The 23,639-nt window shown below is 34.4% G+C and overlaps 1 protein-coding gene and 1 pseudogene across 9 annotated transcripts; both read left to right on the forward strand.

Moving 5' to 3' along the window:
* The first annotated feature begins 2,345 nt into the window (after positions 1 to 2,345).
* On the forward strand, positions 2,346 to 6,416 carry LOC114259169 (uncharacterized). Of its 7 annotated transcripts, XM_082921386.1 has the most exons (5): positions 2,346 to 2,666; positions 2,712 to 2,855; positions 4,865 to 4,910; positions 4,994 to 5,033; positions 5,535 to 6,416. In XM_082921386.1, the coding sequence occupies exons 1-5, from the start codon at positions 2,492 to 2,494 to the stop codon at positions 6,006 to 6,008; spliced, it is 879 nt and encodes a 292-aa protein (XP_082777512.1). In that variant the 5' UTR covers positions 2,346 to 2,491; the 3' UTR covers positions 6,009 to 6,416. The 7 variants fall into 7 exon arrangements, 2 of the variants coding, with proteins under 2 accessions (XP_082777512.1, XP_028054969.2); XR_014364755.1 differs by lacking the exon at positions 4,994 to 5,033 and adding an exon at positions 2,956 to 3,050 and having other exon boundaries at positions 2,346 to 2,855; positions 4,711 to 4,910; positions 5,535 to 5,697; XR_014364756.1 differs by lacking the exons at positions 4,865 to 4,910; positions 4,994 to 5,033 and adding exons at positions 2,956 to 3,050; positions 4,711 to 4,864 and having other exon boundaries at positions 2,346 to 2,855; positions 5,535 to 5,697.
* Positions 6,417 to 6,661: 245 nt separating this feature from the next.
* On the forward strand, positions 6,662 to 17,517 carry LOC114323592 (putative disease resistance RPP13-like protein 1 pseudogene; annotated as a pseudogene). 2 transcript variants are annotated; one of them, XR_014364753.1, is made up of 4 exons: positions 6,662 to 6,904; positions 10,541 to 14,545; positions 15,413 to 15,484; positions 17,109 to 17,517. The product of XR_014364753.1 is annotated as a putative disease resistance RPP13-like protein 1 pseudogene, transcript variant X2 (transcript). The 2 variants fall into 2 exon arrangements; XR_014364752.1 differs by lacking the exon at positions 6,662 to 6,904 and having other exon boundaries at positions 9,756 to 14,545.
* The last annotated feature ends 6,122 nt before the right edge of the window (positions 17,518 to 23,639 follow it).

Consider the following 23,639-nt stretch of genomic DNA (forward strand, 5'->3'; position numbering starts at 1 on the left):
TCCTCCCCTAGACAACCCTCAGATCCATCCAAGTTAGACTGATTCGGCTGTTCAACGACTTGTTCAGCGACTTGTTTAGTGACCTGCTCTGAATCCAAAACTTCAAGACCAATATCCCTAAGGTTCTTGAAATTTGGGAAAATGAGTGCCCTAAGATGCTGTTTGCCTTTTGAAATCAGAATATGATCTGTAGCCGAAAAAGTAACGTACATTGGTTCATATCGCAATAGCACGTGGGCGGCCCGCCCTTGCTTTTGGAGGTTTGGATGGCCGAAGAATTGGAGCGCGGTTTTGATTTGCTTAAGCACAGTATCGTCGGCCGAGATAAGTACTTTCTTCAAATCATTACCTGCACGAATAAAATGGTAAGTACATGGAATCTAAGCCGAATAAACGTATAACAAATGCACAAAGAAATGGGACTATACAGCCACCTAGTTCGCCATTTGGTCTAGGCATAGGATCTAGGCGATCTTTGCCTTCGTTGAATTTCCAGTTGCCTTGGACAACGATCATGACGTCATCAACACGCTTACCAAAGCTGTTAAGCATAGTTACCAGATGGTGATCAGTGTCCTTGGCTCTGAGAAAGTAGCGTCCCTGCCGACCAGATGATTTCGCCAAGGTATAACAATGTCGAATAGCAAGGATTCCTAGATTAATCCTAAGTTGGCAATTTAATTCTATTATGTCCATAATGATTCGGTAAAAGTTTATGTTTGGCTGTGAAGGGAGTAGACCCCAATAGCGAAGAACGGACCTCAGAAACGGGTGAAGGGAGAAACAGACACCGCCCTCAGTGATTGATAGGAGGGGAAAAATGATTGTACTCGCATCAGTCTTCTCCATGTCAACTACGCTGTCTGCCACGAGTGACAGATGGACGTCATCTGGAATCGAAAAATGGCATCGAAAGGCGGAGACGCAGTTCACAAAAAGAAGAGCTTTCAAATGTTTCGCCATTTGAATCGGAATAGAATGTGCGCTAAATTAAAAATAAACGAGAAAATGGGAGCTGGAATGAGGAAGAAATGCAAAGAAGAGAGGAACTTACAAGTTAGAGAGAGAAAGGCAGTGGGGAGCAGATGGAAATTGTAGAGGTCATGAAGTGAATGAGAAGGGCTGTGAGACAACCAAAAAGCCTTACATATTCAAAAAATATTCGAAGGGGGCAGCGTGGTTTCATATCGCATTAAATGAGCAACGCGTACGAAGGGGCTGGAAGTTATAATGATTTCTAAACCGAGGTCATTCTGACACTTCGGTATTGGAAGGAGTGCGAGCGTTGTATTTCTAACACTTCGGTATTGGAAGGAGTGCGAGCGTTGTATTTTTGAATTTCCACCCATAAGCCAAACATGCCGACTAATTGGAGTTAGTCGGATGTTCGGGGGGCAATTGTGGAGGCCGAATAACGTTAGCCAAAGAAAGTCAATAATTTTGATAAATTCGGCGGTGACACGGGAGTTCATAAAGCTGAATATATGAATGTGCGAGATTAAGAGTAAACCAATATGGCCGTAACCAGGGACCAACATACAATTGGAAGGCCGAGTGAGCAACAATGTACGAGATTAAGAGTTGGTCCGATTCTTGAGCCCAGAAGTAGTATAAAAAGAGGAACGTCAACAAAAAAGAGATATGTGAGAATAGCTAACATAACTTGAAATAAAAGTTAACTAGAGAGAATACTGATTTGTCCGTCGGAATGCTAATTTCGACACCCTCGACCAGAGTGTTCATTCCTTTTTTAGGTAACGATCAAAGGATCAGGGACGTTTGACTGAACTCGGGAGTATTTCCAAACCACTATCTCCACACATTTTTTTGTGAAAAAAAATAAAATTTTGGTAAAAATAAAATAAAAAATGATTAGGTCCAGCCCAAGTTCGCCCCCAACCTCAAGCATGGTTCTAAGCCCGCTCGAGTACCCCCCACGCTTGGGCACTGGCCGCAATTTTATGCAAGTGGACCGACCCGGTCCAACTTGAATTTTGGTGAGAGCTTGCATGGCCAATAGTGGGCCGATCTGAGCCCCTGCTGGGTCAAATTTACATCCCTATATAGAGCCCACTATCCATATCTATATTATTATGTTTTTATTTTTAGGGAAATTCTAACATAAACATGCACCATATGCACTTTTACTTATATCATTTTTTTTACAATTATGATTAATTTTCTTATTTAGTTGTGACTTATTAATTCTTTAATTATGTCTTATATTATATTTAGTTATATCATTTTTTTAAAAAATTATAATTCAGAAAGTATGTCATCTTTTTCATTAATTATAAATAGGAGTATGATAGACACATTTTCAAGGGTGTGTGCATAGTGTTTCTTTTTTCTTTTTTCTTTTTTTATTTTTATTTTTAATGTGAATGGAAGGAGAGCCTTTTTGTTTTCCTCTTTCCAATCATCGGATCCAAACGGGTGGCTTCAATCTGGCATTTCTTCAAAGTTCAGTAATAGGAAGGAAAGTAAAAAAATGGAGATGAGAAGGAGCCAAGACATCAGCATTGGCCAAGACCTAACTCGCTCCCTTCGCTTTCTCTCTGTCCGCCGCTTCGAGCTCCTCAACCTCATTTCCCGCCAAAGCGACCAGTTTGACAGAATCGGCAGTTTGATGAGCAATCGCGATAAATTGATGTCTTCCCTGAACGAAGAAGACGACGGTTACCCAAAAAATTTAAATTACCCAAAAAAAAAAGAAGACGACGGCGTCGTTTTGGCGAGGATTAGGGATGGCGAGAAGGATGCGAGACGGCTTGGCTTTGGAATGGTCTGTAGCAGCAGTAATGGAATTGAAATGATGGAAAATGGTGATTGTCAAAAATGTGATTCAACACAAGGTAAATTCATTGTTAATATTTTGTCCAAAAAAGAGGAATGAATGAACTTGTCTTTCAAATTCAGTATAGTTCAGTTTTTGTGTTAATTATTATGATGCAGTGGTCCCAGAATAATTGTTGCAAGTATCAAGCCCTCCCAGTAACAAGGGTGAGGAGGTATCTGCTGTTGCTTACACTGACTTGTTGCAACCTAAGGTCTTTTGGTCTTCTCCCTATTAAATTCCATAAAAATGTATAACTATTGTTATTATTTTCTTTCAGTGTGGAAGGGGTTGTTTAGAATTATCTAAATAACTGTATTTTTTAATTTTTTATGAAAAGATGTAAAAAATTAGAGCGGTGATGTGACTCAAAAAATATAAAAAGATAAAAATTGTACTTATATAGTTTACCCCAAATAATTCGATAGTCACAAATTTTGGATTCAGGTATTATTCACTTAGATGTAATTTGTAACTTGGGATTTGGAAAAAATTTTAGACTTCTTTTTTGGTAAAGAAGATTTATCATATTTTAACAGTCTAGAGTTATTCAGGAACTTGAAATATGCCGGGCTTAATTCGTAGTTCTCGACAGAACTTGACAAATCAGTCTTGAAGAATAAGATGAAAACAAGGGATTTATTGTTGATTTCTTTTGTATCTGTTACAGAGACATTGATTTATAAATATAGACTTGAAAACCGACTCCTAACAACTCAACTAACCATCTGATCAATTGTTCAGTACCTAACTTGGGGCTAACTACCTGACCTAATAGTTCTTTTCTTCAATAAAAGTATTTGTATAAAATTTGGAGATTCTAAATAATAAATAAATAGAGGTTAGTTTTCTTAGTTTGGTTATGTAATTTAAGATAGAATTTTAAAGAATGAAGAATTTTGGTACTTCAGTCATAGAGGTTACATAATCCAACTCGCATATTATGGCAACACACACATGTATATACATAATAATCCATTACGGATAAACACATAAGCTATTTGATTTTAGATACACACACTGAGGGGGTGTTTGATTGGAAGGGGGGATTGGACACCATGTCCATCATACCAATTAGTCCGTTGTTTGGTTGAAAAATTATAGGCCAGACTAATAGTGTGACTGGACTGTTAGTCCCCCATATATGGGACTATCTTGTCCTGGGGGAGGGTGGGATACACAGTCCGTAGATAAGCCCTCCTCCGGATTAGCTGGTAAAAAGACAATTTTGCCCTCCAAGTATTTAAAATATGTTTAGTTAGGTTTTCCAAAAACAAAATTTTCAAATTGAAAAAAAAAAAAAAAAAAATTTAGGTTTGTGAGGAAAATATTAAATAATTTTAAAAAATTCAAAAATGTATTTTTGATATTTATTTTTGTCAAACTAGTTCTTTTTTTCTTTTTCTTTTTCTTTTTCTTTTTTTCTTTCTAAAATTCAAAAAATATTTTCTTTTGACATGGTCCACTTAAATTTGTGTTGTTTTATAACTAATTCTAATTTGCATTAGGACATTTGATAGTAATAGGATAATAGCATAATGGCATTGCAATATGCATGGGAAGTCAGTCGCACACACCAATGCAGCTAGTTAAGAATGATTATGTTTATCATGATGCCTTATAATGATCCATCTGATAGTCTTATGCATGACTTGGCTACATTCTCCACTGGCTATGTAGACACTACCTTACGCAAGTGCATGCCTGTCCTTCCATGTCATGAAGAATGATGCATTGCCTTGATGAATATGGACAGTGAATCTTGTAATACTAGTATGAGTGGCCAGGAACAAAATCAGCTTTTAGAACTATTTAGATCCTTCTTATTAGACTTAATGATTTCCTAATGCATTTTCAGTTTCATATCTATCTAGGTTCAATCATCCAGAATGTTTTCATATGCCAATTTTGTTTTTCTTTTTTCACCAAGCGATGAGGCAATTAGAGTTATGGTTGAAGTATTGCTTTTTTTGTTCCTGTCGGTGATGTAATGCATGGCCCTCAACTTATGTGGATCATACTTTGCAGGTGAGAATTCTGTGAAACTAAAATTGTTGATGAAGATCCATCTTTTGTGAGTGTGTGACCCATCTCATAATTTATTATTATTATTATTTATTTTATTTTCCTCGTTCAAACTCTTGTTCTTCTTTTCAGACTTTGTGCCTCATCATTTCAAGCTGACAAACGTATTATGGTAGCAAACCTTTCATTTTCTGTTTGCTCCATGACGTATTTCAATCTGAAAATTATCTAAACTGTTGAAATTTTTTAACATTTCAATTCCTTTGCTAGTTTTTCATTTAATTTTTTTTTTAAAATATCTTTTGCCTCCAGTCACTATTTTGTTCCTGCTAGTCATATCCTTAATACAATTGAATTTTCCTCTCAATACTCGGATGGTATTGGAAATTCTTTTCTATATCAATCTAGGAAAAGTCTTTATTTAAATCACAAGTGACTCAGTACTTTTATTTTTGTTCATCTCTACTTTTAGTTTCTGTTTGAGTAACTTTTTCTATTGGGATAAAAACATTTTTGTTGAATTTTCTAGTGCCTAGCATGGTAGTAACCATATTCTTTTGAGTCAATATGTTGAGCTTCACATTTTTCTTTCAAGCGAGAATGTTACTATTCCCAAAACCTTTAACTGAACTTTGTGAATTAGCATTAACACATTGATGGTTTTGTTGGATAGGAAATTTCTGCAGTCAGTTGCAGTTGTGCCAACTTGAGTTCTGAGACGGACTATGTAGATGATGCCATAACTGAATATTTGACATTTGTTAATCCCAATTCTTGCTGTGAGAAGCTTGAGAACTTGCTTATTCATGGTCTCCTTGATGGGCAGTTTGAACCAAAAGAAGAAAAATCAAAGCAACAATTTTGGTTGCATCCCCTCCACCATCTCTCTTTGAGTGCCTACACCACACTGGCATCTGCCTATAAAACCAGTGCAAGTTACTTGTTGGCTCTGAATCCTGAAATGGATGAACGCCAGCTGGAAGCTTTCGATATGAGTAGAACCAGTGCTGCATACTCCTTGATGCTTGCAGGTGCAACCAATCATATATTTCTATCTGAATCTTCTGTAATTGCATCTGTTGCAAATTTCTGCGCAAGCACAGGGAAGTCCTTAATGTTGCTAGAAGCTGTGTGTGGAAATTGTTAGCGAAACGGGGATTAACTATTGCAGAGCTTTCACATTTCCCTGGTTATAAATGCTGTAACTATGCATTGGTAAATAAGTTTGAAACAAACTTTGCTTTTAATCAAGCTTGAAATGTAGTATTTGAGGACACATCAAGGGAGTTTCTTGATTGTATCACTAGTATAATGCCAAAGGTCTGGACCTTTCTGATTCACCAGGGCTGTTACTTAAAACTAATTAAAGATCCCATTGATTTCAGATGGGTTGGGACTATGAGGTCTTTCAGAATGCTAGGTAGTGAATTTGGTGAGGCAGACGCAAAAAGTAGTGTTTCTAGAGGTGAAGCATGTGAATGTTTAAACTCAGAAAATGTATATCTCTTTCAGCTCGGTGTCCATTGCGTACAATATGCGGGTTTTTTTTTTTTTTATCGAGCATCTGTTGTGGAAAAGAATCTCATTTGGCTCGTGACATTCAGAACCTTTTATATGGTTAAATTGAAGTCATGTATTTTGTTCATCTAACAAATTAAGATGGAAATGTATACGTTTTCATGCACTGCCCCCGGTTGTATTCCTATATAGCCTGAGGTGAAAACTTGAATTCTGGTTCAATGTTCTGCTTCTCTATATCTTATATTTTTTTGAAAAAGTGACTCTAGAAATTGATTTTTGAAGCAGCAGTGGGGAATCAATCAAGGTAGCACATGATGTGGAGAATGAATCTTTATTAGCAGATGATTTGGTAAAAAGAGTCTCAACTGACTGTAGACTCACCAATACTACTGTTCCATCTGGACTTGGATCTTGCAATGCAACTTTGTTTCCCAAAATTGAATCATGATTAGCAGAGCGGTAGATTTAGTGAAAGAGTCTCTACTGGTTGCGAACCTATCTGGGTTTGGATTTGCATTCCAGGTAAGTTCATTTTGTCCTATATGCATATTCATTTTGCTGTGGCATTTTACCAAATAGAGATGCATGTATATAAATTTATGCAACCAAATCAGTGCTATTTATAAAGAATAGCGTATACACTTTTTTGTTTTTTGGGGTTACAAGGAAAAGAAAACAAAAAACTAAGCTAGCCATTCAAAGGCGACACACATCCTGTCTGCGATTAACATCTCTTGAAAGCTATCAGAGCTTCTGTACTCACCCAATACTAATAGGATCAAACTGATCATCCCCAATCCACTTATTATTTTGTAACAACAAAACACATGAAAATGTTTTCAAAAAAAATATTTTTCGCCATAATTGCACGTTAAAAAGAGTAATACTGTACAATCAAATTTTCATACCAACTTAATTTATAAATTGCTGTGTCAATTGAGTTTATTCTATTATTAATAAATTTTAACGAGTCCATTTCAAATATCAATATTTTCTTATTGTATGTCATATCATATCAACTTGTAAGAAAAATTTATTGAGTTTATTCTATTATTGATAAATTTTATTGAGTCCATTTCAAATGTCATTATTTTGTTATTGCATGTCATATCAATATCATATCAACTTGTAAGAAAAATTTGTCTGTCAAAATTTTTTTTTTTTTAATGTGCTTCCTGTTTTCTTACGATGTAGATGTAGTGTACAAATTTAGAAAAGTCAATAATGTAATGCTAACTAGAATTACAAATAAAAATTATTTATTAACTTAATTTAATTATGGATAAATTGTGACATAGTCTTTATACTTAGGTCCCTATGTTATTTTAGCCCTTATAATTTGAATTGGCTCGATTTTGATCTTGAATTTATGAATTTATTTCAATTTGATCCAATTGATTACAGCTCTTAACATTTGTTTATGAAAAATATGCATATAAGTAGAATGTGTCATTTTTTTATAGTAAAATTATAAATTTATTAAATTTAGTGAGTTAACCTCAACCAATTTAGTAATTATTTCCCTAAAAAACATTAACGACATTATTAATTGAACTAAATTGACACAAAATTTAAAATTTATAGTTAAAATTGAGTCAATTAAAAGTGAAGAGACCAAAATAATATAAACGACAAAGCGTAGGGACCACGGTGTAATTTGTCCTTTAATTATCTCATAGTTCATTGGGGGTGTTTGATGTGACTTATTTTGCTCAACTTATAGATTTTAGCTTTAGAAAAATTATTTTAGACTGTTTGGTTAAATTTATTTTAAACATTTTTTTATTCTAATAACTTATTTCAATTTAAAAAGCTATTTAATAGTTTATTTACCAAATACTATTCAACAACTTAAATTTATAATCCAGCAGTTATACCAAATAAATTAACAATTTCTTATTAAAGTTATAATTTATAATCTGTTAAATTTTAATGGGCGAATTACACTAACAGTCCCTATCGTTTGGGGCTCGTGTCACTTTGCTTTTTGACTATCGTTTGGAGCTCGTGTCACTTTGCTTTTTGACTTTTCAATTGTGAAACATTTGATCATGAATTTTGAATATTATTTTAAATAAGGACAATTAAAGATATCATTACTTAATTTCAAGGGCAAAATCATCAATTGGATAAAATATAAACTAATTTGGCAAAAATAAATGTCAACAAAATATTTTTAAAATTTTTAAAATTATTTCTACCTACCAAAAATAAAATTATGTAAAATTGATAAATTTTTTAAACATTTATTTATTTAATATTTTTACCAAATTAATTTTTATTATGTGTTTGAGTGATGATCATGTAACGGGGAGGTTCTTAGTATTTTAATGTGTAATCGATATATTTAATATATGAAATGTTTTTAGTTTTAGATTTTTTGATTTAATGAATTGGTTTAACAATGATATCAAAATTGTCACCATATTTGACTTTTGAAAAAATAAAAACTAATTTAATGAAAATAAAAACAACCACCCATTATATGATCATCATCTAAACACATAATAAAAATTAATTTGGTAAAAAAAAAATGTCTAAAAGATTTATCAATTTTACATAATTTTATCTTTAGTAGGTAGAAATAATTTTTTAAAATTCAAAAATATTTTTTTGACGTTTATTTTTGTCAAATTAATTTATATTTTATCAAATTGATGATTTTGCCATTGAAATTAAGCAATGGTGTCTCACATTATCCTTATTTAGAACAAGTTTTAAAATTTATGATCAAATATATCACAATTAAAAAATCACGGACCAAAGTGACACATGCCCCAAGCTATAGAAACTATTAGCCTCCGTTTGAGAAGTGGGTTGGCTTTTTGGTTTTTTGGCTTTTTTGGCTATTTTAGCCTGGGCTAAAAAGCTTGGTTTGGGAAGGGCTTTTTGGCTTTTTGGCTTTTTTGACTTTTTTTGTGAGAGAAGAATGTAATGATTATAGGTTGGATGTGATGTTTTGTTTGTTATGGCTAAAATAGCCTATTTTGTTTTTTGTGGCTAAAATAGCCAAAAAAGCCTGAAAAAGCCCTTGCCAAACACAGGCTAGTGTAATTCGCCCAATTATAATTTATAATCTGTTTTAACAGCCACCCCAAATACTCTCAAGCCCCGTTTGTTTGGCTGCGTGAGCGGCTGGACTGGAGTAGGATGGTTGTGGGTCTCACCCCCAGCATCTTTGATGATGATTTGAAGAGCCACTTGATAGTGTGAGCGGCTTACTAATCCACCTTCGTAAGGGGATTAACTTGGTTGGGAAAAGTGTGGAATTAGGAAAACAGTGAGGGGACGTCCGCCTGAATTCTTTCCGGATGTCCATTCGGTTGACTAGAACAATTTTTTTTTTTTTTTTTTTTTGTTGAGGGGGGGCAATTGCAACTGTATAAAGAAAATTTTATATATTTTTTGAAAATATTTTTAATATAAAAATTATTTTTTTTAATTTAAAAAAAAATAATTTAACAATCCTATCACTAATCATTTTCAACACTATATTTTCAAAATAAAAATACTTCTACCTAATCTCCTTATTAATAATTTATATATTAATAATTTCTTCATTAATTATTTTTTTATTAATAACCCATCTAACTTAAAACGTGACTTGATTGTCCATTAACAAAAATGTGGCATGATAGACATTACTGCTGAAGGGATGGCATACGTGTAAAAACTGAATACTAGTTGCATGTGGGCTGTGGGCATTTTAGACGGGTTATGAATAGATCTGATACAGACCACCAGCTCTACTGAGATACATCTTCAATAAACTCGCCGTCCTCTAACGAAGTGAGTCTATGCCTCTGTTTGAGTGGGTATGAACACACAAAAATAAACAAGGTAAATTATATATTGACAATATTATTATTTTTTTATCCATATAACTAATATATTATTAATAAAAAGATATTTAAGTATTATGTCAATCATAATCTCAAAAAATATATATATATATATATAATTATATTCAAATTGTAACATTTAATGTATTTTTTTTTTTCAAGCCTCTGGATAAGTGGTGTGAGTGTAATTTACCTTAAAGTCAAGAATTATGTGATGGAATTCACATTGCTCTCTCATTCCTCAATCTTGAAAGAAATTGCAGAGGCCTCTGTTTTCCTTCCTCTTCGATCATAACCTCTTTACATACTTTGCAAGGAAAAGAGAAGAAAAACATGGCCGAGGCATTGGTTGGGGGAGCATTTCTCTCTGCTACTCTTCAAGTGTTGCTTGATCGGTTGGCCTCTCCTGTGGTCATCAACTTCTTCCGTGGAAAAAAGCATGGCGATAGAGTCCCCCTCCTCCACAAGAAGCTCAAGCTATCATTGTTGGGACTTAAAGCTGTGCTGAATGATGCAGAGAACAAGCAAATCACTAACCCAGCTGTGAAAGAGTGGGTGGAAGAGCTTAAAGATGTCATCTACCACGCAGATGATATAGTAGATGAAATTGCTACCGAAGCTTTGCGCTCCAAGTCCGAAGCCGACTACCAAAGCAGCAGCAGCACTAGCAGCCACAGCCGCCTAAGCCAGGTACTAAGTTTAATCCCTCTGACCTTGACATCCTCTGTCTCTACTACTGCTAGTTTATTTGATGCGGGGATAGAGTCCAGGTTAGAGAAGATCATTCATGACTTGGAATATTTTGCACAAAAGAAAGATGTCCTTGGTTTGAGAGAAGTTCGTGGACATAATAACTGGTTTCACAAGTCCCAAACCTCTTCTTTGGTCGATGAATCTGGTGTTTATGGAAGGGATTTTGACAAGGAGGATGTAATGAAGGTGCTGCTCTCCGATGATGACTCAGGTGGTGGTAATGAGATAGGTGTGATTGCAATAGTGGGGATGGGCGGGGTGGGCAAGACCACCCTTGCTCAACTTTTATATAATGATGATAGAGTGGTTGATCACTTTAAAATGAAAGCATGGGTTTGTGTCTCTGAAGAATTTGATGTTCTAAGCGTTACTAGATCAATTCTTGAGGCAGTTACTGGACAGGCTTGTGATGCCAAGAACCTAGATGTGATTCAAGTCAAGCTAAAGGAGTTGTTGAGTGGGAAGAAATATTTTATCGTCCTAGACGATGTTTGGAATGAGAACTATGGTCACTGGGAAAGCTTGAGTCAGCCTTTTAGATATGGCACACATGGGAGTAGGATTATTGTTACAACACGCAAAGACAGAGTTGCATCTGTCATGAAAACTGTTCATATTCATCGTTTGCAGGAATTACCATTTGAAGATTGCTGGAAATTGTTTGCCAAATATGCATTTGAGAAGGAAGATTTCAATTCACATCCAAACCTTGAAAATATTGGCAAAGAGATCGTGAAAAAATGTAAAGGTTTGCCTTTAGCTGCCAAAACATTGGCGGGTCTTTTGCGCTCGAAACGGGATGCTGAGGATTGGAATAATGTATTGAAAAGTGCCATATGGGATTTGCCAGAGGATAACATTCTTCCAGCATTAAGATTAAGCTATCGTTATCTCCCTCCACATGTAAAGAGATGTTTTGCTTATTGTTCCATATTTCCCAAAGATTATGAATTTAAAATAGGGGAATTAGTTCTATTATGGATTGCAGAAGGTTTTGTGAAGCCAAGAAGTAACACAACAATGGAAGAAGTAGGCTATGAATGCTTCAATGAATTGCTGTCAGTGTCATTATTTCAGCAAAGTGCTAAAGCATCTTTTTTCGTCATGCATGATCTTGTTAATGATTTAGCTCAATCTGTGTCTGGAGATTTTTGTTTGAGGTTGGAGAATGACAAACCACACATTATTGCTGACAAAGTACGCCATTTCTCATATGCTAGAGGCATGTTTGATGACTTTCAAAGATTCAAGGTAATCAATGAGGCTAAGTTTTTAAGGACGTTCCTACCTTTAGGACGTAGATATGCTTGGAACTGGTTGAGTAAAATGGTTTTGGATGTTATTTTGTCGAGACTAATTTGCTTAAGGGTGTTGTCTTTGCCACATTATCGGATTTTCGAATTGCCTCATTCAATTGGCAATTTGGTGCATCTACGCTATTTGGATCTCTCTTACACAAAAATCCAACAATTGCCAGAATCTGTTTGTGACCTGTGTAATTTACAAACATTGCTACTAATTGATTGCTATAATCTTACTACCTTGCCAACAGAGATTGGAAAATTAATTTTCTTGCGTCATCTTGATATCAGTGGAACTGATAAGTTAAGGGAGATGCCAATGCAAATGAGTCGATTAAAAGATCTCCAAACATTAACTGCTTTTGTAGTGGGAAAGTGTAGTGGGTCAGGTATAAATGAGTTGAAGGAGTTTCATCATCTTAGTGGAAGTCTCTCCATTTCCTGTTTGCAAAATATAACAAGTTCCATGGATGCAATGGAAGCAAAGCTGAAGGAGAAAAAGTTACTAGAAACATTGGTGCTGAGCTGGAATATTGGAATTCCTAATGATTCAGAAAGTGAAAGAGATTTACTTGACAAACTACAACCTCATACAAACTTAAAACACCTAGAGGTAAACGGGTATCGAGGCACAAGATTTCCGGAATGGTTAGGAGATCAATCATTCTGTAACATGGTGTCTTTATGTCTGCAGGATTGTGAGGACTGCTTTTTCTTGCCGTCACTCGGTCAGCTGTCCTCTCTGAAACATCTTACCATTTCAGGGATGCCGAGAATAACAAAGGTGGGCCATGAATTCTACGGAGATTGTTCTTTAAGCAAACCATTTCAATCTCTAGAGACTCTTAGTTTTTTCAAAATGTTGGATTGGGAGGAATGGTATATATTGGGTGATGGAGAGTTCTCTGGGCTTAAAGAGCTTCGGGTAACCAACTGTCCGAAGCTGATTGGAGGCTTACCCAAACACATTCCATCTTGGGTGAGAGTTGAGATTGGGGACTGCCCAGGGCTTATGGCTTCACTTCCTAGGACATGTGCTGCAAATCAATTAGTATTGTGGGGATGCGATAGTGTAGAATTGGGATGGGAAGGTTTGTCTTCTCTTGTAAATTTGGAAATTTCATCTGCAAGTTTGAAGGAACTGACACCCGAACTATATACCTTAATAAATCTGAAGGAGTTGATGATAGTGCAATGTCCAGACCTATTGTTATTTCCAGACACAAGGTTGCCGCCCATGCTTACAGGCCTTACAATCATTGATTGTAGGGCTATATGTTTTTTGCCGGAGAGAGTGATGCGTCTCAACAGTCGCCTTAAACGTTTGTCCGTTCGTGCCTGTCCGAAACTAGTTTTCCCACTATCTGAGGAGATGGAGAACTGCTACACATCCCTGGAATATTTGTCCTTGGAAACCTGTGATTCTCTCCCATCCCTGCCACTAGAATTGTTTCCGAAGCTTCAATCTCTAAGAATCAAAGACTGTAGAAATTTTGAGACTCTTTTGACTCTAAACAGGCTTGGATTCCAAAATTCCGCATCACTCGAATGGCTTTGCTTGGATGGGTGCTCTAATATGGAATCTTTTTCGCAACAAGTGTTAATCGCTCCCAATCTGAAAACGTTTTATCTCTTGAACTGCAAGAAACTCAAGTCGTTGCCCGATCGAATGCATAGCCTCACATCTCTTCAATCATTGCGTATATGGAACTGCCCAGGACTTGAGTCATTTCCGGAAGGGGGTCTGCCCTCCAGCTTACATAGTCTTGAAATCAGGAATTGTGCGAAACTTGTGGCTCAGAGGAGAGGGTGGGGTTTGCAAAGACACCCTTCTCTTGCATACTTTTTAATCTCGGGTGAATATGTAGAAGATGTGCTAGAGTCGTTTCCGGAGGAGGGTCTGTTGCCCTCGACTCTCATATGGCTCGAGATCAAAGACCTACCAAATCTCAAATCGCTGAACAACAGGGGCCTTCAACATCTTGGCTCTCTCAAAAACATGATGATTGCGGGGTGCCCTCAACTCCAATCCTTGCCGGAAGAAGGGCTTCCAACCTCCCTCTTTCTGCTGGAAATCTTGGAGTGTCCATTGTTGAAGCCTCGTTGCCTAAGGGAGGAAGGACAAGACTGGCATAAGATTGCTCGCATCCCCTTACTACATACGGATTCTGAACTCAGCTTTGATCAACGCACTCTCGCTCCAACACAACATTACTCTCTGTTTTATATCATTTGGTAGTCAGAAATCTTCTTACCTTTCTAGTCAGGTATTTGCTAACACGCTATAAAACTTACATACATTAAACAACATTGTGTGCCGTAGAATTTTGTTAAAAAATTTAGTTTATTTGGTTTAATTTTTGTAAAATATGTTTGAGTTTTTTTATCTCATTAATTTTTTTATTTCATTTTTTGGTCTTTAGAAACTTTTTGATATTTTAGTCAAATTTTTTTTTAAAAAAAACACTTTAGATGCACCTAAAAATGAAAATATTTGTGAAAAAATCTAAAAATAAAAAATAATTTTTTTTTTACTAAAAATAAATTTAAAAAATGATTTTTTTTATGTATATATATCTTTAGTGAATTTATCCAATATTTCTACGACAAACAATATTGCCAAACATATGTAAAATTTTAATTGATACTAATTGTGCAATACAATTGTGAAACAATTTAATCATGCAAAAAAAAAAAAAAAAAACAATTATGGATCGTTCAAAAATTGCTAAAATTAAATTATATATTTTTAAACAAACATTTAATTTTAAAAAAATACACAAGTTACCTAAAATAATTAAGTTTTCAAATACGTAGTTAATCTCTTAGTCAATCATAGAGTGACATTTAACTGAGTTGTAAAAATTCCTATATCCTAGATTGGTGACCTCTATTTATTAAGGGTGATGCTATTTTGGCATCAAAATTAAACTTATTTTTTAAACTTAATAATATGACAATTTATTAGAATATTAAGACAACTCTTTCTCCGATATTTTCTTTAATTATCAGTCAATTATTTGACTTATACATCATTGAGTATAGAAAATGAGTTGTATATCATTTTTCATTCCATTCACCTTTATTTATTAATAATTTTCACTCAACCGCTTCTCTCTCTCTTTGCTTGATAGAAAAAAAAGGTCAAATGTTTGAATATTTCGTGTATCAATAACAAGATTGCTGCCTCCTCCTCGCTCAATCAGGTATGCACTTCTGCTTTCATTTTATATGATCTTAATTTATTTATTAATTCTTTTTTATGCCCATAATATCATCCTTAAAAGGTGGTAGGAGGTTAGATCTTAGTTGATTGATTTCTAAGACTATATTTGGATTAAGAATTTGACGAGGAATTTATAAAAGGAAATGAAATAGGAAGGACTAAAAGTAAAATGAAATAGAAACTAATTTTGTTGTCCCATTTTCATTTTCCTTTTCAAATTCCTCATCAAATCATTGATTCAAACACAACCTAAAATAAATCAACGGCTTATAATAACAACCCATGTTGGGAATAAACTATTCTAAACATTTTAGGGGGGTCTTAAACATTTTTTTCATTAATTTTGTCTACATTTGTCATAAGGCTAGTTAGATCTTGAAAGTTGTGTTGCATACACTACTAGAAATTGGTGAAATACTACTTAGGATGGCATATGAACATGTCCGTGGACAACTGGACAATAGTTAAGGTTCCATTCGTTTTGATGTAAAATATTTTATACTCGAAAATATTTTTCTTCTAAATTGAAATAAATAAAAAAAATGGTTGACACTTTAAAACCAAAAATTTCTCGTCACGTGGATAGAAATCAATGAAGAGTCACCATTTTATCTTTGAAAAGATTAATGTGCTTGAAGGGCCTAGTTGGAAGTAAACTTCCTAAAAATCAACTTACAAATTCTTTAATGGCAAATCATTTTGGGAGATTATGACCAAAAATATTTTTCCTAAAAAATGTTTTACTTACTTTTGGTTCAATGAAACAATGGAAAATATGTAAAATATTTATGTCAAAACAAATAGAGCCTAATGAAAATTGTATTTAAAAAAGTATGAAATTTTGTTGCGTGGTAGTAAAATCTTTTTGGGGTTGGGAAATAAAAATTAGATTTGTCCGATACTTAGACTAATATCCACACCCAACAAATGTATCCGAATTCTTGTAACAGAAAGCATTATGTGAACCAATTCTTCTTCAACAATAGTGAGTTCTAAACATTTTTTTTTCCCATGAAACCTCTATGTTTTTTTTTTTTTTAAAAAAAATTGGAAAAAGGTGAAATTTTATTGATGCCGCAAAAGATGACAAACTTATATCAATAAAAAGCTAAGCTCATTAGCATTATTGGAACATACCACCTGCCAATCACAATAACCAAGGCCAAGAGAACAAACAAAAGCAAGTTGGCATGACACCAACTAAAACTCCCTCTATAAAACACAAAATCCCCAAGATAATACTAACTAAACAAACACCCCCAGTACATAGCAACCCAAAATAAACAGGAAACAGCTCCTCTAGATATTCAACAACTATAAAGCTGTTGGAAGAAAAACACTACTGTTTGTGTGTTGTTGTAATGTTTAAAACAAAATTAAAACAAATAAGAAATACAACTGTGTTTTGTATAAACCAGAAACCAAAACACAAAAACTCTTTGAAGCTGAAAACTGAAAACCAAAATCTGGATTAGAAAGAAAAACACAAACATTATTTTGTGATTCTATGACAGTGTTGAAACAGAACAGAAACAAATATCCAAAAAACAACTCTGTATAAATCAAACGGAAACAGGAAAATCTTACAGTTTGTATGAGTGCAGAAAATCAGGTTGATCAAAGCTTAGTGTTTGACACTATGTACAAAATTTCGTCCCTTGCATTGGTTCTTACGAACTTCTTGGATGCATCAACATGGCACGCAATATGTCGCCAGCCGTAACTGAAGATTTCTGTTACAAGTAGAAGAAAAGATGTTCTGGTGCAGTATAAGTTCCTTTTTTGTGACATATAGTTTGATTGCAATCAGCCTCTTCTAGTAATAAAAAAGATTGTAAGTGGTTTCTGATCACTATTACAAGCTTTCTTGTAAAATTCATGGAGGGCACTGTAAATTTTCCCTAGTATTATATTTTTTAGATGAGCACACTGGCATACGTAAATTTTAATTCGTGCAGCTTTATGGATTGTGTTCTTGTTCTATCGAATTGCTATTCAGATTTTCTTCATGACTATTTATGTCTTGATGTTTCCTACCAGCAATTGTTTCGATTACAGAAAAATTAGATATCATAAGCTTTTCCTTGTTCACTCTTTTAAAACTGTGCAGTTTATTACTGAAGTTGGTGCTAGTTGCGCAATTTGCCTCTAAAAATGTTCTTGCAATATTGAAATACTCTACTTTTTATTCTTCATTTTTTGGAACTCTTGGCTTGTTTAGATTTTTGCTAATTGAAATATTATTACTGGCTCCGATTACAAGTTAGATTTTTGCTTCATTGTTGTACATCCATTTGCCTGAACACTTTTTTTCACTTTCTTAAGCAATATTTGCTTTCATCAATCTAAAACTTGTTATGTTCAAGAAAGTATGATTATTGTTGTTTTGGCAATAGACAATAGTCAAGAAGCCACATAGGCAACTCTTCTCTTTACTTTTTTTGTATGTTTTTAATAAAAAGTCAAAAAAAATAACTAAAATAGTCAATTCCCAAAGTCATGTAGTTCCATTCATTTTTCGTTCATTTTTTTTTTATTCAATTTTTGATGGTTTGTGTAGCGCTTGATTATGCCTCCTCTAAGTTGAATTCTTCCTCAAAGTCATGTAGTTTGATTCATTGATTTTTATATTTTTTTATATTTTTTTTCTATGTTTGCTGTATTATTGCATTTCACTTGATGATAAGAGTTCTGGATTTGTTATAGAATTCACTCGAATTTGGCACTAACCAAACACTATTTTGACTTTTAGTCCCAAGTACCTATTTGGTTAAGTTTTCAAAATCTATTTATGAAATTTTTTCAAAAATATTACAAATTAATTTCACAAAAATAAACACAAAAAAAACTTAATGAGTTTTTTTTTTAATATATTTTCACTAAACTAGTTTTTGAAAAGTTTTCAGAAACAGATTATGCAAACTTAACCGCCATGACATAACATTGTACTATCTTGTATAGATTTTCTGTAGCATTGTAAAAGTGAAGTCTTCTATTACAGGTCAATAAAAACATTGTATGTGAAAATTTTGCAAGGTCTTTGGCTTCTATGAGCCTGAAGCGAAAAAACTACTTATTAAAAAAAATAATTAAATAAAGTGAAAAAACTATTTATGAGAAGGCAGGTTTCAAGTTAGAAAGTGCAAAACAATAATCTCTTTTATTCTTCAGAATTGATAGAAATCTTTTCATCCAATTTGATTTAACAGATTGCGCAATGTTAAAAAGGTTATGCTTAGATTGCCTAACCTAAGGCCGTAAATGAACTGAGTCGAGCCTAGTTTTGTGAGGCTCAAGCTTGGCTCGATAATTAATCCAGCTACAGTTTCACTTGAAACTTGATAATGAAAGTTTTTAATATTATTTAACATAATTATCCTATTATTTATACATATTTTCACATTATTTGATATATATATAACATATTTATCATATTATGTAAATAATAAATAAATGAACCGACCGGGCTCGAGTTCGATTTGTTTACTAAATGTGCCTAAAAAGTGTAGGTTAAACTCTTTTGTTAGTCTAGGTTAAACTCATTTATTTATTTACTTAATAAACTGAAACCCTTATTAAATCTAGTCAAATTTATAAACAAGTCGATTCATTTGCAGCATTATTCTAACTTAACAAGTTGAGTTAAGGCCTTATTTGCTACCACCACTCAAAAGTTACAGTTAGGATTACAAACGAGCCGAGTCGAACTTTTGAGTGTTCAAGCCTGTTTGTTAAGAAGTAGTTGAGCTCGATCTCAAGTCAAGCTTAAATAATTGAGCTCGAGTTCAGCTCGTCAAATATTTAATAAACTCGAGCTCGGCTTGAGCTCGCTCGGTTACATAAACAAGCCGAGTGTGAACTCGAACTAGAAAACAATTAAATTTAAATTTATTTATTTATTAACATAAAAAAATTATGAACAAAATATACAAAAATGCTTATATTAATAATAAATTTTATTAATGAAATATGTAAATTTATACAAACACCAAACACAAATAGAAAAATAAAATAAATTATTAAAAATTTACTAGATATATTATTAAAAATAAATATTAATTTATTTTCTTTATATTCACGAACCTTACCAAGCTGAGTTTGAGACTACTCGAGCTCGGCTCGATTGATAAACGAGCTTAAAACTTGAGCTCTAGTTCGTTCATTTAATAAATAGGCCGAGCTCAAATAGCTTTTAAACAAGTCGAGCTCGAATTGTTCATTAACAGATTCGTTCATTTGTAATCCTAATTATAGTAAAGAGGTTCATGATCATTCAGTGGACCTCAACTATATGACCCATTTACATCTTTTAGAGCCCAATATCTATCCATTCTAGTATATATGCCACACTTATAATTCTGATATTTTCCTGTACTAAACTTCATTTCACCACAGGATTGTGTTAAAATGACTCATAGTTTGATAAATAAATTACTTAGAACAAAAAGACAAAAAGATTAGGACAAAGAATTTGACCAATCAATGATGCCCCAAATCTAAGTGGTTATTGGGTGTTCCTAGAATATGATCTCGTGATGTTTCAAGATGTTCATGTTGTGATTGGTGGAGAAGGTATAGCTCATGATTTTATATCAGGTGATTGAAAAATATAAATAGATATAGTGTATATTAATTAATAAATGAGTATAGATACATGACGCTCGAAGAATATTGAATAATTTTTTTTCTAACATTTCCAATACACTAGATTATTGGGGCCTACTGGAAATGGCCCATAATAAAATTTATTCTACTCTTGCATTATTACATTTCAGAAAAACTATTCAAAATTTTAATTAAAATTAAAATATGTGCCTAAAATTTATTTTCTATATGGTTTATCACACATTAACTTTCATTCTATACCCTACATTTTATCTTCGGACCAGGCTTGTCTCCAGTCTACAATATTGCTAGACCCGTGAGGCCCATCACAGGTCCAGAAACGATAATCTGAACAGTTTAATATGTAGAACTCGTCGAGTATTTTATCCTTGTAAAAAATTACATTGATTGAATATTGATAGTCAATTGATCGGATTAGATTTTTGTTAATAATTTATTTTGAAAATTATATTTACCGTTAACAGAAATCTAATCCGATCAAGTAATTATCGATATTCGATCAACTTTCAGAGATAAAGTATTCAACGAGTTCTACATATTAAACGGTTCAGATTATCAAAATAAAACCTGTGATGGCTCCCACAGACCCAACAACACACTACAGTTTGATCTCGAACGGGAGAGAAGCGTATTCCTTTATTTTCATAATAAATTTAAGGAAAAAATTTATAGTGCCTAAAACTATTGTATTACTTTTTACTAGATAAGGCAATAAATGCACAAGCATTTTATTTTTATTTTTATTTTTATTTTTGGCCAATACAACTAAAAAATTTTGGAAAAATTAGTAAAACATTTCTTTTTAATTTTGTGTAATAGGAGAAGTCCAAGATATTTTTTTTATTAATTAAGGTCTCTCAATGAAAATTTCTCTATAAAAATTAAAATTTCTCTGTGTCGGGGCTAAAATTTCTCTGAGTGGAGTGAAATTTTTTTGAGTTAAATTTTATCTATAAAAATGTTAAGGAACCTTAATTACTACAAAAATATTATATATTTTTTATTTTATAAAATCTTAATAATAATAACCTTAAAAAATTTCCTATAAATTCGTCGTTAGCGTAGTCTTTTGGTAAAGTAGTATTAATTTCATATCACTCCTTTCGAAACCTTTCTACCCTACCACTAGCATAGAATCTTGATATTTTATACAGTACTTATGTTTGAGAGCGCTTGATAACATAATTCAACATTTAAAATTGAATTGATTAAGTGATAATTAATTAAGTATATTTGATAATCATAATTAATATCACTTACAAATTTAATCTCTTAAAATGTAGGTTAAAATTTAAAAAACACTACAAAAAAACTTGTTTTTTGCGACGGTACACGGCCGTCGCAAATGCCCAGAAGCCCGTCGCTAATGTCTTTTGCGACGGTAATTTGGCTTTTTGCGACGGTAAGGGGGGGTCGCGACAGACGGGGTTGCAAAAGACCTTTGGCGACGGTATGTACCGTCGCCATTAGTTTCTGCGACGGTATGCCAAGTTTTTTGCGACGCCATTTTTCCCGTCGCAAATAATGGTGGAAAAATCACTTTTCGCGACGGCACGTAATTACCGTCGCTAAAAGTGATTTTTTGAGACGGGAAAATTACCGTCGTTAAAGGCTCTGGCATCATATAAGTATTGGCGACGGCATGGTTTACCGTCGCTAAAGGTGTCCTGTACATTCAATAAGGCAGCTTTTGCGACTGTGTTGGTACCGTCGCAAAAGCCTATTACTGGTTTTTGCGACGGGTTCTTCTCCCGTCTCAAAAAATAAAAAAAAAATAAAAAACCCTGTTGATAAATTAATAAAAAAATTAAAATAACCTGTATTAGATAAAAAATTGAAAAATTACAGAATAATATAAATACGTACATAAACAAAAATTGACAAATAATGAAAATTAATAATATTGTTCAATTCATAGCAATACAGAAATAAAAATTCAGAACAATAACGTCGCATAATACATACATAATGTTGCTCCCAAATTTAAATAACATAAATCAAAATCAAAATCAAAATCAAAAGTTTTCGTCTTCATTCGTTCGTGGGTTACAAAAACAAAAATTAGTCATAATCTTGATACGCCCGCATTCCAGAAAAAAGCCAACTGCTACTCAGGAAATATCTGAAAAAAACAAGATAAAAATAATTAAAAACCATATAATGTGTTAATATTTTAATTATAGAAAAATATAAAAAAAAATTGATTACAATATAATTAGAAAGATAGTTTAGTAAATAATTTTGACAAACCGAAATCCGGCTCTAACTCCCAAACCGGGAACCCGATTCGAGCCCCGTCTTCTCCCACAAGTCTCTCGTGCCTAGGCGGTCGTGTGTGCCAAGTTTCGTGCTAAACCGACGCCATTTGGTGATTTTGGGGCGTTAACGCCTCGAATTCAAGTTTCTTAAGGAAGTTGTTTACCTAAAGTGAAATCCGGCTCTAACTCCCAAACCGGGAAGCCGATTCGAGCCCCGTCTTCTCCCACAAGTCTCTCGTGCCTAGGCGGTCGTGTGTGCCAAGTTTCGTGCTAAACCGACGCCGTTTGGTGATTTTGGGGCGTTAACGCCTCGAATTCAAGTTTCTTAAGGAAGTTGTTTGCCTAAAGTGAAATCTGACTCTAACTCCCAAGCCGGGAACCCGATTCGAGCCCCGTCTTCTCCCACAAGTCTCTCGTGCCTAGGCGGTCGTGTGTGCCAAGTTTCGTGCTAAACCGACGCCGTTTGGTGATTTTGGGGCGTTAACGCCTCGAATTCAAGTTTCTTAAGGAAGTTGTTTGCCTAAAGTGAAATCCGGCTCTAACTCCCAAGCCGGGAACCCGATTCGAGCCCCGTCTTCTCCCACAAGTCTCTCGTGCCTAGGCGGTCGTGTGTGCCAAGTTTCGTGCTAAACCGACGCCGTTTGGTGATTTTGGGGCGTTAACGCCTCGAATTCAAGTTTCTTAAGGAAGTTGTTTACCTAAAGTGAAATCCGGCTCTAACTCCCAAACCGGGAAGCCGATTCGAGCCCCGTCTTCTCCCACAAGTCTCTCGTGCCTAGGCGGTCGTGTGTGCCAAGTTTCGTGCTAAACCGACGCCGTTTGGTGATTTTGGGGCGTTAACGCCTCGAATTCAAGTTTCTTAAGGAAGTTGTTTGCCTAAAGTGAAATCCGACTCTAACTCCCAAGCCGGGAACCCGATTCGAGCCCCGTCTTCTCCCACAAGTCTCTCGTGCCTAGGCGGTCGTGTGTGCCAAGTTTCGTGCTAAACCGACGCCGTTTGGTGATTTTGGGGCGTTAACGCCTCGAATTCAAGTTTCTTAAGGAAGTTGTTTGCCTAAAGTGAAATCCGACTCTAACTCCCAAGCCGGGAACCCGATTCGAGCCCCGTCTTCTCCCACAAGTCTCTCGTGCCTAGGCGGTCGTGTGTGCCAAGTTTCGTGCTAAACCGACGCCGTTTGGTGATTTTGGGGCGTTAACGCCTCGAATTCAAGTTTCTTAAGGAAGTTGTTTGCCTAAAGTGAAATCCGGCTC

The sequence above is a fragment of the Camellia sinensis genome, chromosome 3 (assembly GCF_055761805.1).
Source record: "Camellia sinensis isolate YWXY chromosome 3, ASM5576180v1, whole genome shotgun sequence".
Classification (NCBI taxonomy): Eukaryota; Viridiplantae; Streptophyta; class Magnoliopsida; order Ericales; family Theaceae; genus Camellia; species Camellia sinensis.